The sequence below is a fragment of the Sceloporus undulatus genome, chromosome 9, assembly GCF_019175285.1.
Source record: "Sceloporus undulatus isolate JIND9_A2432 ecotype Alabama chromosome 9, SceUnd_v1.1, whole genome shotgun sequence".
Classification (NCBI taxonomy): Eukaryota; Metazoa; Chordata; class Lepidosauria; order Squamata; family Phrynosomatidae; genus Sceloporus; species Sceloporus undulatus.
Genome location: NC_056530.1, coordinates 17,568,177 through 17,582,183, shown reverse-complemented (window position 1 = coordinate 17,582,183; position 14,007 = coordinate 17,568,177). Strand labels below are relative to the sequence as shown.

The 14,007-nt window shown below is 43.3% G+C and overlaps 1 protein-coding gene across 6 annotated transcripts in view; it reads left to right on the top strand.

Moving 5' to 3' along the window:
* MAG (myelin associated glycoprotein) overlaps nucleotides 1-14,007 on the top strand; it is a 43,522-nt gene that overhangs the window by 16,990 nt on the left and 12,525 nt on the right. For 3 of the 6 annotated variants that reach the window (XM_042441112.1, XM_042441116.1, XM_042441117.1), the window contains 3 exons: nucleotides 5,316-5,590; nucleotides 11,460-11,544; nucleotides 12,979-13,060. In XM_042441112.1, coding sequence (XP_042297046.1) covers nucleotides 13,012-13,060 — 49 coding nt within the window. In that variant the 5' untranslated portion in view covers nucleotides 5,316-5,590; nucleotides 11,460-11,544; nucleotides 12,979-13,011. The remainder of the gene's footprint in view (nucleotides 1-5,315; nucleotides 5,591-11,459; nucleotides 11,545-12,978; nucleotides 13,061-14,007) is intronic. The other 3 variants (XM_042441113.1, XM_042441114.1, XM_042441115.1) reach the window with 3 other exon arrangements.

The window sequence follows — 14,007 nt, the reverse complement described above, 5'->3', positions numbered from 1 at the left end:
GAACGTAGTGCAGGAACAGAGTTAAGCCTTTGTGTGCAGCAATGCCCCGGTTCAGACTCTGACATCATGTGCTAAAAGGACCAGTTCAGGTAGCAAGTGAGCAAGTGAGGCAGCTTCCTGTATTGTGGTCCAGTTAGAACATAGTGAAGAACCTGCAGATGTGATTGGATTACAACTCCCATCATCTCATTCCTTTGGCCTTGCTGGCTGTGGGGTGTCTTACAGATTTCCAATCCCTGGTCCCTCTAGTACTTCATGGGAAACTGTAGAGGAATACCAGATTTAGTAGGCCTCTGAGCATCAGTTGCCTAAGAAAAACTTACAAAACTCATGGGATCACCTTAAACTGACAAGTGACTTGAAGTCAAAGGCACACACACAAACGCACTAGTTAACTTAGGTGCTAGCTGCAAAACTTCAGTGCTAAGAGTCCTAGTTATAAATGCCCTGTGTCTCCTTGTGAAGCTTTCTTTCTGGAGATACTGCGTTTTTGCATTGCAAAGGGGACAAGCAGCTTGTTTATTACCAGCCTTAATCCCTTCTGGGGAAAAGGAGGGCTGATACCCCCTCATGGACATCAAAGAGACCATCATTGCCTCCTGTGTCTCATTCATCAGCAAGGCTGTGGCAGTGTTGTGTCCCTTGACTCTTGCTGTGATGAGCCAGCCTGTTCCTCAGGGACAGAAAAGAAGGTCTAATGACAGTTATTTTGATGGGATTGGGCAGGAATGCCATCCAAAAGCTGCTGGATAAATGCAGAAATCTATGGCATGGGAGGTAATGGACAACAATTATAACATGAGGGAAAGGTTCAAAGTGGAGCACTGTGACACCTAAAGAGTCAACATAATGATCTGTCCCTCTCTGGTGTGGGTGTATATGCGTATATGTATATATCGACATCGTTTTGCATTTCTGGTGAAAGGGAGAAAGATGTATCCATTCAGTTCATGACTACAGTCATGGAATACAGTCATCCCTCCATATCCATGGATTTTTATCCACTGATTCAAGCATTCACAGATTGAAAATATTCCAAAATATGTAAATTCTAAACAGTAAACCTTGATTTCACAATTTTATATGAGACACCATTTTACTTTATATTGTATTTAATGGGACTTGAGCATCCACTGATTTTGATATCCACAGGGCATCCTGGAACCAAAACACAGCAGATACCAAGGGCCCACTGTGTGTATATGTATGGTCTAAACACCATAAGGGCACCAGATCCTATCTAATCTTGAAAGCTAAGCAATGTCAGCCATGGTTAGCACTTGTATGAGAGATTGCCAAAGACTGTCAGGCACTGTAGGCTATATTTCAGAGGAAGGAACTGACAAAGCCACCTCTGGATATACCTTGCTGAAGAAAACTCTGAGATTAAAGGGGTCACCATAACTTGACAGGCGAATTGAAAGCACATACACATACATATATACACACATACACATATGTATGAACATATAGAGATAACTTCTCAACCCTGGCCACATCCTCTCAACCAAATCATCCTGTTCTACCTTAGTTGTGCAAAGCTCCATGTTGCTTAAAAATTATTTGTTGTGTTGGTGGTGTTAAAGCCTCCTAAAGACTACAGCACAGCCATTTTTGCAACTCTGAGCAACCCATCATCTTAAGATGAAAATCAAAACTAACAAAAGCACACTCTTGACATGTAGATCTGGGACACAGGCCTCTTTAATTGTTTATGATGGATGGCACAATAATCAGTGTGCCAAAGCGGTAAGCTGAACAGGAATAGGATGCATGAGGTTTGAAACATGATGAAAAGTGTGTGTGGGTCTAACACTTTTGCAAGCCCTCCCTTTAAAAATAACACACAACACCCCATTATTTAGGTACACAAAGTAGAAACAGAACACTGCAAATGTCTAACTTGCCAGCAACATCACCCATTTAACTGAGAGGGTATGGCCAGGATTGAGAATGTATGAACCTCAAGTTATTTTCAGACTTCAGCTCCCATCAGTTTGAGGGGATGGGAAACATGATGTGAAATACAGTCCGAAGATCATCTGGAGGGCCACACTCTCTGTATTCTTGATGTATGGTAAAACGGAGCGAGGAGAAAGCTCTGCACAAATCCTGGCTATGTGGGCCATTGCAAGGTTTCAGGAATTTATTTCCTTTTTACCAACAATAAAGCATCTACACGCTTCCTCAGTCCTAAGGGGAAAAGATTGAAATTATTTCTGCAATGACTCTCCAGAGAATGACCCTCCAGCCTGTTTTGAACCAGAAGGACCCTTTCTCTCCTCAGCATGGATAGAAAGTCATCAAGCATCAGTGCTTCTAATCGCCTTTCCCCAGCTAATCCCTCTGTCTTAAGTAGCCCTCTTTCTTAACCCACTAACCCTATCAGCTCTCTCTTTTCATTTCTAGATACATGGCACACACACACATGCAAATGCCCAGCCTCCCAGTGACCTTCCCCTCACTGGTCCTCAGCTCCATTCCCATCCTGCGGGCACCCTTGTGATAAGATCTCCCTGTGTACGTAACCTGAGCAGATGCCGGGTGCCCGCAAGAGGGTAGGAGCTGAAAGAGATGTGTGTGCACCCACAGTTTGGCAGCCTTACCAAGGCCAAAGCCTCCCTGGCACGTACTGAAGAGGAAGGACTCCAAACATCATGTCTCTGGCAAAAAACAAAGTGGTTCAAACTTTGGATCAGGCTTCACTAACTAAGCAGAGGTCCTTGCTAAAGGAAATTTTTATAGCAAGAAGATATTTGTAAATGCAAGGTCTCACAGCCTTGTGACCTATTGCTTTATGGTTTTGAAACTTCCGCTGACTTCTCCTTTTGAATTCTCCTCTTGATAGATCAGGAGTCACACGATTTTATGTGTTTGTTATAGATTACTGAAAAGCTATTTTGGTCGTGTGCGGTCGATGTTTCTTGAACTGCCGTGGCTGTTTTTATAGGCATATAAAGATCACAGGAGTACTCCAAAGGGGGCTCCCATTTTGTGCCACCTGCAAGTTGGATATTTTATGAGGCCGAAGTGAACTTCTTACTACAGGTGATTTTAAGTTCATTTCGCCTCTGTCTAAATGGTGAAACCATGGGGACATTTCCCCTACAATACGATTTGGTAGCAATCATGCAGAGTTCAGAGGGATGCCAGCTGACAGTATTGTTTGCCAGATCAAGTAGAGGCATGAAGTGGGAAGTGGTCAGTGCTAGAAGATGTCCTTGTTTTAAGCCAAGGAGACAGTCAGACGTGATCTCCAATGCCTACCTAAGGCATTCTGCTGCCAGAGGCAAAGAACAAAACAGGCCAGTTTAGGGAATCAGCCATCTGGCATGCATAGCTTTGTCTCTGAGAAGAAAGGAATGGCTTGGGATTATGGAAAAAATAACCAGACAGCTGCCTACTACTATTGCTATCGCTGCCCACCACCCAGCATCTGCCAACTGAGATGGGTGCCCCACTCTGCCTTGTGACAGAGCTGGTCCTGATAATACTGGAGCTGGAAACAACAAGCCCTGAGTACACAACAGTGATCCTGGGCATTTTTACTGAGAAACAAGCCCCACTACAGTCAAGGGAGCTTACTCACAAATAAGACTTCACAGGACAATGTGGATTTGCTTATGGCCTGCAAGCAGACACACATAGAACTAACAAGTTCAAGGGGCCCTTTGTCCCTGCAGGCTATGAATGCACCCTTTATTAGCAATGAATGAAATTTGACTTGTACAAAGGCTTTAGAGATGCATACATATTTTCTTTTCAGCTATGTGGGAAGCTACCTTGGATCCCAGATTGGGAGAAAAGCATGGTATAAATAAAATAAAATAGGGAAATAAATGCATATTCAGACCTATGCCCATTTGTTGTGGCGACTCTTTCCTTGGAAGACATTGCTGTGGGTAATGGTGGAAATCATAGTTCTCATCCACCAGGTAGTCCTAGTCCCTTCTTTCTAATACTCAGAATGTCCACTTTGTTGAGATTGCCCCTGAAGAAGGCCAATTGGTGGCAAGGCCAAAATGTGTTACCTAAAATAAAGTTTGTGGGTCATCAACTGCATGTGGGACCTCATTTCTTTTAACTCTTCTTCAGGTATGGCCTTTGGTCTCAAGCAGCACAGTCTTGTTGGAACTGGACTGAATTGAATTGAATGCATCTTTCTCTCCATGTGGCTTCATTGTTTGGAAATTAAATTATACTTTGAATAAAATAGTATTCCTTTTCATTAATCAGTTGCCATCTTGGCCACTATCTGAAGTTGCTTGGCCACATGTGTCTTTCATCTGAGCAATGTCAGAGCGTATGTTATGGCCTTACCCAGGGACATAGCCCGGGGGGGGTCCTTGGGGTCCAGACCCCCCCTTCCATTAGAAAAATGAATGGTGCGTGCTTCTGCACCGCCGCGCCCAAGCCCCATTATAATGGTGGCACTTAGTCTGGACCCCCCCCTTCCTAAAATCTTGGCTACATCCCTGCCTTACTAGATCGTGGTGATAGACAGGTAGGGAGCTCTTTCATTCAGTGCTAGCCATTTGAAGTTGCTCTTACAATTTCTGAGAGTGCCTTAGAGCAAGACAGCATTGGCAGAACAGCATGAGAAATTTAAATGGCAGCTCCTAAACATTTAATGAAAGGAGATTCAAGACAGGCATGAACCATAAATTCTGATAGGGTTCTGAAGTCTTGGAGATTGCCCACACATACAAAACATTCATTTACAGACACGGCCTACACTGATCTCTCTCACACACACCATTTTTCCAGTATGATACAGTGGTTCGATCATTGGCCTAGGACTTGAGAGATCCAGGTTTTTGTCACCACTAAGCCAAGAAACTCACTAACAGACCTTGGATTTGTCATACTCTCTCTTAGCCTGGCCTATCTTGCAGGAGTGTTGTGAGGATAAAATAGGGAAGAAGAGAACCATCTGTGCTACTTTAAGCTCACTGGAGGAAAGCCAGGATATAAATATAACAAATACATAATCATGTGCCATCTTTGTCTTCATGTTTAATTTCCAAGGCAAGCAGATTTAATCATGCAGGGATAAAATTCCTTCTCTCGCACAAGTCTTAAATACAGCAGCTCTCTCTCCTCCTTCCCTTGTGCATCTGCTAACAGAATTGGCTCACAAAAAATAAGATTTTCATGACACAAAGCATATCTTCTGATCTGGAAACCTTTCTCCACCCATAATTCTGGCGGAAAGCTAATTTCTATAAGCTGAGATAACAATGGTTAGAGGACAGCTGTCTGCACAGGCCCAGAGACACTCTTTATTTCCTGTGTTATTATATTCTGTGTTCCAGAAGCCAGCCCTGCCAAACTCATTTGCTCTGAACTATCTGAGGATTAAGTTTTGCTGGCCAGTGTCAGTGTCTCTGATTAAGTATCAGCTGCATCTGAGCTGCAGAGAAGGGGGCACAGCGAAAAGCAAACTACGAATTAGCCCTGAGGACAAGCAAGATGAAGGCGAGATTTTGTTTGTGGCTCTGTGCGCTCCTCTGAAGCTGTGGATTTCTGACAGGAGAAGAAGGGCTTGCTTCAAAAAGAAAGACTGTCTCTCAATCTCACAAGCAAAGAGGTGAGGCATGATGCATATATGTAGCTGAGGTTACTGCAAAGCTCTAGAAGTTTTTGATTTGAAAAAAGACACAAAGGGGCCAATGGGGAGAAGGGAGCAGTTGCAAAGGGACAAGAGATGGATTGATACAAATGCACATGTTGCTTCTGTTGTGTGTGTGTGTGATGTGATGTGGGTTGGGTCGGTTGCTTCCCTCTCATTCCCCCCCAACCAGGATCAAACCAGCTCTTGTGCCTCAGTTTGTGAGCCAGGCAAGTGGGTGTCACCGCCGTCAGATGGTCAACAAAAGGAGCCTGTGTTCCCTTTGCTGTTGCTGCATTCATTTTTATCCCCGCTGCCTGTTCCTTTACAGCTGGCCTTCCCCTGGTTGCTGGGATCCAAACATTGGCATTGCCCCCCTGGCACAGGGGAAAGACATATTTCAAAAGGGCTGGAGGAAACGCTTCGCGAAACCCCACTCCTTTTGCCTTCATGAAATGCCCTGTTGCCTGGTCTTCTTTGCTTTGACCTGTTTCTCCAAGAAGGGAAGTGAACCCTGATGGTCCTACTTGGCTTTTGCTCTTGGTCTGGGATTTTCCTAGCCTCTGAGCAGGAGATGACTGTGGTCCTCCAGATGCTATTGGATTGCAGCTGCCATCAGCACTAGCCAACAGAGCTAGTGGTGAGTGATAATGGGATTTGTAGTTCAGCAGCCCTTGAAGGGTCACACAATTTCCACCCTGTGATTACACTCCTCTAGGGACTGTAAGCTTTCCAGAGAGAGAAGTGGCTAATTTGGCACACTCTTTTGCCTGGTAGAAGGCCATATCTTCCCCAGCTGTGCCTTCGAGAGTACTAGACCTGTGCTTCTTTCTTTCAGAGAAGTTGTTTTATCTTGAGTCAGACCATTGATCCACCTAGTTCAGTAGTTTCTATGGCAAGTCTCCATGACTCAGTACCTGAAACTAAGGGCCCGAACAGACAGGCCAAAATAAAGCTGCTTTGGATCACTTTGGAGGTACAGTATGCTGTTTAAATGACACATGCATCTTAAGAGACCAGAAGCTGTGCCAAAGCTGTGCTCCAGTGACCCAAAGCAGCTTTATTTTGGCCTGTCTGTTCGGCCCCTAAGTCTGGCCCTCCTGGAGTTTCTCCACCTGAACCTTCCCCCTTCTCCATTACCCTATCATTAGTCATTTCCCAGCTTTTGTAGGGACTTTTTCTACTTCCTAAAAGTGCCTCTCATAAACCTAATTATCCGGCTAAAATCTGATTATATTTTTGGTCCCACACTTTTGCCTTTGGACCCTCCCACCCCTGGAATGTGAATCTGAAAGAGGTTCTCCAACCTTGCTCTACATTGATGGGCAGCAGGTCTCCAACGTTTCAGGTAGGCGTTTCAGCCCTACTGGGAGATGCCATGGATCAAAGCAGGAGCCTTTGGAATGCAGAACTCAGGATCTGGGGAAATAAAGCCATTTTCCCTTCCACTGACTGGGTGCAAAGCCTCCATGTTAAACCTACAGAGAGAAACAAATGGGACCTATAAACCTACTGGCTGACCTTGGGCAAGTCACACACTCTCAGCCTCACAGAAAGGCAATGGCAAACCTTTTCAGTCTTCTTCAAGCAGACTTCTCCAACCTGATGTCCCAACCTTCTCCAGCTACAGTTCCCATCATCCCCAACCAGCCTCCCTTTAGACATTCTGTCTAGGGAAGATGGATGTTATAAACCAATGCAAGCTGATATAAACTGCCAGGGGATCAAGCCTCACCCAATTGTTCTATTCCCCCAAATTCTCCCTGATTCTTATTATGCTTAACATTTCATGACTTCCAGAGACTTCCATGATCACTGATCATGCTAAGTCCTTAATGGCTTTTTCAGCGTGGGGAAAAGTTTGTCTTTGTTGTCGTTGTTGTTTTAAAGGTTCTTCAAGTGTGGATCTTTTACATGCAAAACCCACCCCCTCTTTGTATATTCTGTGTAAGGGGTTTTTTTAAGTAAAGAGAAAATTATAAAAGCGCTCTATGAATATTGTAATTTATGGTAGCTCAGGCATGAACCAATGAGAAATAATCTAATTGCCTACAATCAGTGTCTTTTCTTAGCCGCAGGTAACTGAGCAAACAGATAATTACATGCTTATTTTCTCTGTTTTTTTATATGGTGGTTGCCTTCTTTCTTGTATCTCTCCTTTCCTTTGAAATACATGCTTTTGTTTTAAATAGAACATTGTTTTACTTGTGCATTCAAAGGGCTTCAGCTGCCACCCAACTGGAAACCAATGAGTCTAATCTTTCTTTTGCTGCTCAGTGTGTTTCCCAAAGTCTTGTGCAAAGTGCTTCCAGGTCATGGTGGAATTCAAGTTAGCAAAGGGGGATACAACTTCCATAATGCCTTACCCTTGGCCATCCTGGCTGGCACTTCTGGGATTTGAGATCTAAAACATCTGTAGGCCAGAGGTTTCCTTCCCTCATATTATTACATTATGGAGTTGTAATGGTTGAGATGAATTAAATCGGGGATTCCTAAACCGTGGTTCTCCAAGAGTTTTGGACTTCAGCGCCAGGAAGCCCCTGCCAGCTTGGTAGATAGTAAGGAATTCTGGGAGCTGAAGTCCAAAACATCTGGAGGACCAAAATTTGGGAACCATTGAATTAAAGGCAGTAGACGAACTTCATGACTTCATCTGCACTGCAGAAATAATCCAGGTTGACACCACTTTAACTGCCATGGGTCAGTGTTATGGAATGCTGGGGTTTGTAGTTTTGTGAGACATGTAGCCACAACAAATGGCAATTCCCAGAGTTCCATAGCACTGAGCCATGGCAGTTAAAGTGGTGTCAACCTCAATTATTTCTGCAGTGCAGATGCAGCCCAGGTGGCTGTCTACAGTTGCCCATTTCTCATTATTTTTGTGTCTCCAACCTACTCCATGCATAGAGGCTAACCAGATTTAATAATAGAATATCTTCCACACCATATGGAGCCCTGGTGGCGCAGTGGTTAAATGCCTGTACTGCAGCCATTCACTCAAAACCACAAGGTTGCGAGTTCAAGACCAGCAAAAGGGCCCAAGCTCGACTCAGGCTTGCATCCTTCCGAGGTCGCTAAAATGAGTACCCAGACTGTTGGGGGCAAATTAGCTTACTTGCTAATTAGCTTACTTGCTGTTCACCGCTATGATCTTTGGAATAGCGGTATATAAATAAAACAAATTATTATTATTATTATTTGGGGCAACTGGTTGGTTTAGAGGCTGCAAGATACTGTATGTCATGTGGCAAACACAGCTGGAGACTTCAACAGCTACCCTGAGCATTTACCTCAACTTGTCTATCAGTCATGCTGGCCTTGTTCTGGATACTGTACAGGGCATGCATGACCTAGCATTGCAGTTGCAACAGATCTGGGCAGTGGTCATTTCTTTTAATAAATGTAAGGGACAAAAATCATACCGCCACTAATTTTGCAAGTCTTTCTCTTGAAGGCCTCCTTTTTTAGCCTCTGTGTGGTGTGTAGCTCACAAGCACCACCTCAATAACAAGGGTTTTAGAACTGCAGGCTGGTAAGACCTCCTTGCTATGCATTTATGAATCTTTGAACTAGGAACACTGAGAAGCCCAGCAAGCCACTGCAGTAGTATCTTATGTTTCAGAGTGATTATAGTATCCAGTGTCAAACTGCATTCAATCTAGCAGCGCACTGAAGCTGAAAGATCTCCTGTGATCTACTCACAGCAGTGATCCGACTTTGCTTTAGCTATTTTGTAGTTCAAAGGTATCTTCAGGTTACCCTTCCTTGACTTGCTAGCTATCCATAAGTGTTGGACTACAGCCTCCATCATTCCCAAGCCAGGCTGAACACACCAAGTGGGTATGATGGATGCTAAAGCCTAAGAGCTAGGGTGGTATAGTGGTTTGAACATTGGGCTACATCTCTGGAGACCAAGGTTTGAATCCTGGTCACTGGGTGACTTTGAACAAGTCACATACTCTCAGCCTCAGAGTATGGCAATGGCAAAGAAGAAATTTGCCAAGAAAACCCCATGATAGTTTCGCCTTAGGGTCACCACAAGTCAGAAATTATTTGAAGGCACACAGCAATAACAAATGAACACATCTGGGCCCATATCCTATTGTTGGTTGTTCAGACCAGACTAGACCCATTGAATTAATGGGATTGACCTATGACTGAATGGATCTAAACCACCTCTGAGTATTCCTTCCCTAAGAAAACCCTATGAAAATCATTGGATTGCCCTAAATTGATGGGAAACTTGAAGGCACATATACACACTCTGGCTGGGGCCAACAAACAGGGCACCAACCCTGGAGGGACACCAGTCTGCTTTAGATACTGATCATGAACAAAACTAGTTGAAGAGTTTTACAGTCATGAAGGATCTAAAACAGTACCTTGATCACTCTCATTTTAATGACTATTCATTTCACTTTTTTTTCACTGTCCATCTGAGGAAATGACAGTATACATGGCTGACCCTTTTATTCTTTTAGCAAACCTGTGGGGTAGTTTAGGTTGAGAGACAGCCCCTGTTGCACATGTGTGGGCTTCACACATTCTCCTCTTTTGGGGATTGAGGCTTGCAGAACCAAGTCCAGGTAAGGCACTCTGAGAAGAGATTCAGGACCTTGGATAGTTCCCTGTTAGTGATGCTATAGAAAGCTCTTGGTCAACTCAGATCAGAGGCTTGTTCTGCATTAAAGAGCCCTGTCTCCTTAAAGAGCTTTTGCCTAATTCTGCATTATTTGGCTTCTCTTAGGTCTCAGTCTTTGATCCTCCAGATCATTTAGATCATTTTGGAGCACTGCTAACGAGGTTTTTTGCCCAGATTTCTAGCCTTAGAAATGGACTGGTTGCAAGGGATTTGTCCCAAGTCTGATAATGGTAGAGGCCTCATTTTCCATCTGGGAAGGGACAAGCAAAGTTCTGAAGTTTCTCCTCTGAGGAAAGGGCCTTGGAACTAGTCCTCATTAAGGTCTCATTTAAAGAACTATGGCCTGTTACAGACTACCAAAATAAAGCTGCTTCGGGTCTCTTTGGAGGTACAGTATGCTATTTAAATGATGCATGGGGTCCTAAGAGTCTGGAGGTTGTGCCAAAGCCACATTCCATTCCTAAGCACTGGAGTGCAGCTTTGGTGCAGCTTCTGGATTCTTAGGATGCATCCATCATTTAAACAGCATACCTCCAAAGAGGCCCGAAGCAGTTTTATTTTGGCAATCTGTAACAGGCCAATGTGATCCTAAGGTATGAAGGCCCATGATTTTTTGTGTGTAAATGAAGACTGAAACCATTTGTTTCTTGTTGTTGTCTGCCTTCAAGCCATTTTTGACTTATGGGGACACTAAGGTAAACCTAGCATGGGTTTTTCTTGGCTGAATTTGTTCAGAGGTGGGTTGCCTCTGCCTTCCTTTGAGGCTGAGAGAATATGATTTGCCCAAGGTCACTCAGTGTATATCCATGGCTAAGCAGCCATCCAAACCCCGGTTTCCAGAGTCATAGTACAACAGTCAAACCACTACACCACACTGCCTGTCCTTAGTTTACTGGCTAGTAATATCAAAGGAGCCCTTGAATCCACACTGATGACAGTACCTTTCCCATACTGTTCTGTCTAAGGCAAATCAGAAGCCTGACACTTTCCAGTGCTTTGGACTGTAGTCCGCATAATCTCAGCCCATTAGCCCTACTGATGGGAGCTTTAGTCCAAAATATATGGATATTGCTGCTAATGAGATGGAGGCATTTGGAGTTTATTCAAATTTTAGTAATTGGAATATCTTAAAGTTCATGCTACATGACATTTTTGTTGCACAGAAGCAATGAAGCCCTACTAATCTGGCAATGTTTCTTTCTTCAGGGTTGAAACCACAGGAAAAGAGGGGCCATCATTCTGAAGATCTTCAGCTTTGCCCCCATCTCCACTACATATCATCTGACTCTGGGTATGTGTGCCTTCAAGATGCCTGTTGGCAAGGTGGCCCCATGAATTTAATAGGGTTTTCTTAGGCAACACATATTCAGGGGTGGTTTTGTCTGTTCCTTCCTTTGAAATATAGCCTACAGCACCTGATATTGGTGGTCTCCAATCCAAGTGCTAACCAGAGCTGACCCTGCTTAGCTTCCAAGATCAGATGGGATCTGGTGCCTTTAAGCCACATTTTGCTTTTTGTCAGTTCAAGTGGAAGGATAGGTTTGGAAATAATTTCCTCTGGGATCAGTTTTTGAGTGTTATACTACTGTGTGAGTTGCCAAAATATTTTACAATTTAATATTGAAGATATTTTATCATATAAAGCATCAGATATTTTGCAGTAAAGGTACAGAGATGTTTTATGAAATACCCTGTAGGACAATAAGGACTAGAAACTTGTTCTTTCCAAATCTCTACATGGAGTTTTAATGTACTTGCCATTGTATAAAGAACCAACATGTTAGAAGATATTACAGCATGAGGAACAAAAAGGTCACATTTTCAGATGACAGCCACGCTCCTTATGTTTCTGATGGTAACTAGAATTGGATTTCAAGTGTAGCGTTGTTGCACCTATTCATTGTGGGTCTTTTTAGGAACTTCAAGAGTTCCTAAAGCTGGCAGCCTTAAACACTTAAAAGCCAGATATGTCCAATGCCATCTTGCTGCTTCCAACATTTAATAATGCAGTAGCTCTAGTCTATAAAACAGCAAAACTTACATAGTATTAGTGCCCTCTGCTGACATTGTGGAGACATGCAAACAGAGGATTGTGGATTTGGATGATGATGATGATGATGATGATGATGATGATGATGATGATGATGATTAGGCACTTAATATTCCATCCTGGATAAGGACATGGAAGACCTTTTCTTGGGTAAAAATAAAAAATGTAACAATGCAACAGAAATACTTAAATATTTTACATAAAACAACAAGTCTAAAACAGTATGTGACAAAGCAGCCTTAAAAACCCAATAATCAGATGCAGCTCACTATTATGTTCATTTCCCTTGGAATCGTGTTCCTCCATCTTTCTGCTCCTGATCTTGTCCATACAGCCACATTCTGTTGGAACAACTGCTTATGGTAGCTATATGTCCAGGAAACAACAGCTTGGAAACACTTGAAAGTATTAGCAAGGATCCCTGACTGGTTGGTTCATGTAAGCAAAATGTCCCATTTATCTGGTATTGTAGGCTTTGCCCTGAACATACCTGCCAAGAAATGTAAGCCTCAAACAGAGCACAGAGGTCTAGCGGGTATATTCTTCCTTTGCAGAGATTTTACCTTGGCCATCTCTTGAGGGCCACCATTACTACACTGAGTGCTTTTCTATCTCACAGAATCCAGACAGTTGTCCCATTACTATTTAAACATGTTTCTCATTCTTTTTCCTTAGGCCAACCTTCTCCAGTCTTCACAAAGCAACAACATGGCATATGCCTACAAGATTCTTGCAGTCTTCTGGGTCCTAATTGAAGGTATTTTTTTGGATAACATGATGCAGTTTTTTTCTGCGCCATTCTCCCAGCTTGCAGCCACTGAAGTCAAACATAGCAACACAGACAGGCCTAAGGAAAACACAGAGTGTTCGGTTTCCTGCTGGGCATAGCAATACAGTATAGGCCCATGTGCCCATTGAGAAGGGTTCATAACTTCTTCCAGATGGACCTATACCAAAAACTTCTACTTTCATTGCATTTTCCCTCCCTGCAAAGGAGCAGAGCTTTGAAATATTCCTCTTTTTTGGACTATAGAGCCCGAACAAAGAGGCCAAAATAAAGCTGCTTTGGGTCACTTTGGAGGTATGTTGTTTAAATGACACATGCATCTTAAGAGGCTAGAAGCTGTGCTAAAGCTGTGCTCCAGGCCTTAGGACTGGAGCATGGCTTTGGCGTGGTTTCTGAACTCTTAGGATGCATGCGTCATTTAAACAGCATAGCTCCAAGGTGACCCGAAGCAGCTTTATTTTGGCCTCTATGTTCGGGTCCATCTTTTGGGGAGCTGATGAAGCGTTTCACTAGGGTTGATGAGGGCTGAAGAGGAGAAGAAATGGGATCTCCATAGCCACCTACCCCTGCTGTAGAATTACAGAACCTAGTCTCATAAATAAAGGACTGGAGTATTGCTTTGGCATGGCTTCCAGCCTCTTAGGGCACATGCATCATTTAAATAGCATACCTCCCAAGTGAACTGAAGCAGCTTTATTTTGGCCTATCTGTTCAGGCCCAGAGAGTATATGCTTCTTCTGCTAAGGGTGCTGGGTTTATCTCCAAACTTCTTCAGGTAGGACAAGGAAAGACCTCCGTCTGAATTCCAGGGTGGCCACTTGTCAGTCAATGTGGACACCTTGCCTTCCCAAGCTGTGATTATATATATATATATATATATATATATATATATATATATATATATATATATATATATA